This window comes from Gavialis gangeticus, unplaced genomic scaffold (assembly GCF_001723915.1).
Source record: "Gavialis gangeticus isolate Ggan-Ray unplaced genomic scaffold, GavGan_comp1, whole genome shotgun sequence".
In the NCBI taxonomy this organism is placed as follows: Eukaryota; Metazoa; Chordata; order Crocodylia; family Gavialidae; genus Gavialis; species Gavialis gangeticus.
The window spans coordinates 113768472-113773940 of record NW_017729022.1 but is presented as its reverse complement, the minus strand read 5'-3'; the positions used below and the strand labels follow the sequence as shown (position 1 = coordinate 113773940).

Below are 5469 nucleotides of genomic sequence, written 5' to 3'. Positions count from 1 at the left end.
CGCAGGGAGGTGGGTGGCTCAACGCAGGAGCACCCCCTACTGGTCCGCCTCACGTGGTGGAAACAGCAGAGGGATATGAATACCCAGCTGTGTTCCTGAGGTGGGATCTCTGCACCCGCCACAGACACCAACTTCTTTAGTTGAGAATACCTCTTGCATACACCTCCTGCTATCAGACCTTACCACTGTAAACACCTAAATATCAAATTTAAGCTGGGGGCAACAATAAGTGTAACATTCTGTGGGCATGCCTTCAGAATCTCATGCTCAGAGTGAGGCTTTCACATTTGAATCACCTGACTCAAAATTAACAGTAGTGGCCTTCAGAGGTGATTATTATTGTAAGGTAAATTAATATTGAGCTTTCACAATAAACTGCCCCAAACAGCAAGGTTTCAGCAGCATACAGATGAAGCCATTAACAACAGGAGTAAAGAATGGGTATAATCAAATTTTTATTGTCTAGAACATGTTTTGAGATCCTTGGATAAGCAAAGTAGTTTTGTTATTACAGGAAATTGGATGTACATTCCTGATATGTACTAATTAGAGTGGATTAGAGTTGGAACAGCTATTTTCCCATTATATTTGTGGGGGGGAACCTTGGGTTTGTGCCATTAAGTGTTGATAAAGTCAGATTGTCCCATGTATAATGCACTCTGAGCCATGGTGCACACCTCAAACTTGATTGAGGGACACTTGCAAGGTTCTCTTTCAATGGAGGAATGTCATTGGTGGGATCCACTCTTGTCAGATACAAACCCTCCCTCTGTAAGCAAGCATGAAACTGGGATGCATATGCAGATTAACAAATGGCCAGGATGCAGGACATGCTGTTTTACTTTTCCAGTTCAAAGAATAATGGCCGACAATTGGAGTTACCCTGGCGGGCCACACACCATCCACGGGTCATGTTGTGTGCCCCTGCTCTATGCTTAAATCAACTCCACCTCCACCTCCACCTCACTCCATTAGGGAAGAAGTTCTTCTCAGCCAGAATGACTGACCTGCTTGACTGGGCTTTTAACTAAGCTCGCCAGGGGATGGGCAGACAACCACCAGTGCAAGCTCACCAAGCATCAACCACAAAATCAGCAGGTTAGGCTGCTCAAGGGAACTCACTCCTACCCTAACCCAGGAATGGAGCTTTTCTAGGAGTGAAAGGAAGCCTAGGGCCTCCAACACCACACTTACTTGCCTGTACACAAATGCCAGGACCTTATGGAATAAACAGGAGGAACTGGTCCTTCTGCTAAACAGAAATGACTATGATCTCATAGAGATAACAGAGACCTAGTGGGACTCCTCCTATGACTGGACCACAAGTATAGATGGGTATACCCTGTACAGGAGAGATCATGCTAAAAAACAGGGTGGGGGTGTAGCTGTCTATGTGAAGGAGCAGTACCCTTCCCTACAAGCAGAGATTAGCACCCAAGGAGGATGACTGGAGACCCCCTGGGTTAGAATACAAGGGGAACATGGTGAAGGGGTTACAATGATAGGAGTCTACTACAGACCTCCAAATCAGGAACAAGAGCTTGACCATGAATTCACTAGGGAACTGGATGAGGTTGCACGCTCTTGGTACATGATTGTAATGGGAGACTTCAACTACATGGACATCTCCTGGGAAGAGCACTCAGCCAAATCTGATCAGTCACAAAGCTTCCTTACATGCATGGATGAGCTCTACCCATCTCAAGAAAGGTACTGGTCAAAATGGATGGTCTAGTCAGCAACCTAAGAATCAGAAGGAAGCTGGGAGACAGTGACCACAAATTGATCACTTTCACTATCCGTCACAAAGCTGGCAAGTCAGTCAGCAATGCAGAAGTCCTCGACTTTAGGAAAGCCAACTTCCATAAGCTCAGGAGGCTTGTTGTCAAGACCCTGAGAAGCCATGGTTTGACAGGGAGGGGAGTTCATGATGAGTGGTCATTCCTTAAGGAAGCAATCCTAGAAGCACAAGAGAAGTCCATTCCAGCCCATAGGAAAGGTAGTAAAAGGGCTCAGCAACCCTCTTGGCTCAGCAAGGAACTCATGGACCTCCTACATCTAAAAAGAGAGGCTTATGAAGGATAGAAGACAGAAAACACCACTAAGGAGGAGTATTCTGCACTGGTCTGTACCTTTAGGGAGCAAACTAGGAAAGCCAAGGCTGTAACCAAACTCCAACTGGCTATACGAATCAAGGACAATAAAAAGTCCTTCTTTAGATATGTGCAAAGTCATAAAAAAACAAGGGCAACATTGGACCCCTGATAAGCCAAATGGGGCAGCTGACATCTGACACCCAGAAAAAAGCCAATCTGCTTAACAATTAATTTGTGTCAGTCTTTCACCAACTCAAACGGACCATCCTCCCTGACAAGATGCAGGATGACCAGGGTAAGGGTGAATATATGCCCACCATTGACGTAGGTCTTGCAAGGGAACACCTTGAGAGGCTGGACACCCACAAATCAGCTGGTCCGCATAGATTGCACCCAAGATTGCTAAAGGCACTGGCAGACATCATAGCGCGGTCACTGGCAAGGATATTCGAGAACTTGTGGTGCTCGAGTGAAGTACCTGAAGACTGGAAGAGGGCCAATGTGGTGCCTATCTTCCTGACCAGAAGGAAGGAAACTACAGGCCAATCAGTTTGACCTCAATCCCTGGAAAGATCTTGGAAAAATTATCAAAGAAACCATTATCGACAGGCTAACAGATGGCAACATTCTGAGAGATAATCAGCATAGGTTTGTTGCAGGTAGGTCTTGCCTGACCAATCTCATTTCCTTCCAAGAAAAATAGGTTGATATCATATATTTGGACTTTAAAAAAACCTTTGACCTGGTGCCCCATGATGTCCTCACGGAGAAATTGAGGGACTGTGGCCTCAACTACCCTACAGTCCAATAGTTGAGGAACTGGCTCCAAGGTCAGACCCAGACGGTGGTAGTTGATGGAACCAAATCAACATGGCAGACAGTGACCAGTGGTGTCCCCCAAGGCTCCATTCTTGGACCTGTACTCTTTAATATCTTTATAAATGATCTGGACTCTGGTGTCAGAAGCAGACTGGCTAAGTTTGTTGATGACACCAAACTATGGGAAAGAGTATCCACACCTGAGGATAATCTGGGGATCCAGGCTGACCTTGATAGGCTCACAGGGTGGGCAGATGAAAACCTGATGGTCGTCAATATGGAGAAAAGCAAGGTGCACTACCTCAGGGGAAAAAAAAAACTTGCATCACACTTATAGGCTTGGCAGTGTTACACTTGCTAGCACCATGACCAAAAGAGATTTGAGGGTCATGATTGACCACAAGATGAACATGAGCCACCAAGACAATACCGCAGCCAGAAAAGTAAACAAAACTCTGGTGTGCATCTAGCAATGCTTCTCAAGCAAGACCCAGGAAGTCATCCTCCCACTGTGCTCAGCCTTGGTGAGGCCACAGCTGAAGTACTGCATCTAATTCTGGGCTCCACAATTCAGAAAGGATGTGGAGAAGCTTGAAAGAGTCCAGAGCCCACATGCATGATCAGAGGGCAAGAGACCATGCCTTATGAAGAAAGGCTGAGAGCCATGGGACTCTTCAGACTGAAGAAGTGTAGGCTCAGGGGTGACTTGGTGGCAGCATACAGGTACATAAGGGGTGTGCATCAAGATCTGGTGGAACACCTGGTCACCAGAGCACCCCATGGGAAGACAAGATCCAATGGTCACAAACTCCTGGAAGACAATTTTAGGCTGGGGATAAGGAAAAACTTCTTTACTGTCCACGCCCCCAAGGCCTGGAATAGACTCCCCCCAAAGGTGGGGCAAGTACCTACTCTGGACACTTTCAAGAAACATTTGGATGCCTAACTTGCTGGGATCCTTTGACCCTAGCTAACTTCCTGCCCGTTGGGTAGGGGGCCTGGACCCAATGATCTCACAAGGTCCCTTCAGGAAGTGCTCATTTGCCTGCCCAGAATCTTCCCCCAACACTTACAGACTTTACAGAAGGTGCTACATGCAGTCCCCATAAGGTAAAGATTCAAAGACTGGGAACAAACTCAGACAGGTGTGGACAACTAGGAGAGGACCCCCTTTTAACCTCCTCTGCCCTGCATAAAACAGCTCCCTTCCACTTATCTCAGGGACTGCCACTGTGAGTAGATACGTTGTAAATCATCTAGCTTTCCACCCCAGAGCAAACTGGCCTTTTGAGGCTTACCAGCTCCATAAAGCCATGTTACAGTCTGTTCTATCCTAGACTGCCCATCAAATAATAAAACCTTAATGCTCTACTACTGTTCATTACAGCTTTCATTTCTGTTGAGAGTCCAAAGATCAAACAACACCATTAAAACTTAAAGAGATACTCACCCCAGAGAGCCATAAATATGGAGAAGAACACCGTGGCAGGGTTGTCAAATAAGTGGCTAGCCCGTGCTGTACCACATGCGGAACTGAGGTTCCAGTAGTCACAGAACTTGTCACACAGAGGGCACATGGTGAAGGCATTATGTTGGTCACACATCTCTCTACTACAAATGACAAGGGCAAAAACATCAGAGTGTAATTCCAGTAAAAGAGGGCACAGGCACTGTAGTGGCATGAAGCAGCAATGCTTATGTTAGGAGGATTAAGTGCAGTGAAAACTGTTCTGTCACTGGAATAACTCATTACTATGTTTTTCTTAGTCAGTGCACTGAATCTTCGCTAGTGTCCCATTGATTTGTACACAAAACACTCTGGCTAATTTATAATCTGCTTGTGTAATTAGTCATTTCCAAATGTATGCACATATTAAATCACAATGGAATTTACTTCTGATAATTAGTCATCTATAAAAGGTACCTTACACCTCTGTCCCTAGCACCTCTCGAGTCAACTGGTGCTTACAAAGCATTGGGTACACTCCAATTATTTTTAGCTCAATGAGACAATCAACTTTTCCATTTTACAGAATGATCTTCTGTTTTGGCAATGAGTGCACGTAAGAAAACAAAACAACACTCTTTGGATGATTATTTTACTCCATCATAATTCTTACATGGTGAGTACTCTGAGTTTTTGTAGCAAGAAACTGTAGATTAAGAATTCACTTATAATCACACAGTTCTCATAGAGTGAGCAAGAGCATATACAATTTGTGCTCAGAGTTTTTGTAATTTATTTTTTTCTCCACTATAAATGCCAAAAAATCATTCTTTTCTGTGTCAATACAGCATCCAAAATGCATGAAGAGCTGAAAATGGCTTAGTACTGATAGTTAATCAGTCATCTGGTAATTACCCACCATTACCAAACTCCTTGGAATGATATATTAGCCAGATTTCACTGTGCAAATAGGTACTTCACTGAAGGATAACCAGTGCAATACAATAAACCACTTTAATTACTTCAGTTCACAATAAAAGTGAATCACAAAAACTTTACTCTTAGAGTAAAAAGAAATCATTATAAAAAGACCCCTGGGATTATTAA

General features: G+C 44.4%; 1 protein-coding gene across 1 annotated transcript in view; it reads right to left on the bottom strand.

Annotated features, from left to right (window-relative positions):
• The window catches only part of ANO2 (anoctamin 2), a 403174-nt gene that overhangs the window by 240017 nt on the left and 157688 nt on the right, over positions 1-5469 (bottom strand). Inside the window, exon 15 of the mRNA XM_019515999.1 lies at positions 4366-4526. Coding sequence (XP_019371544.1) covers positions 4366-4526 — 161 coding nt within the window. The remainder of the gene's footprint in view (positions 1-4365; positions 4527-5469) is intronic.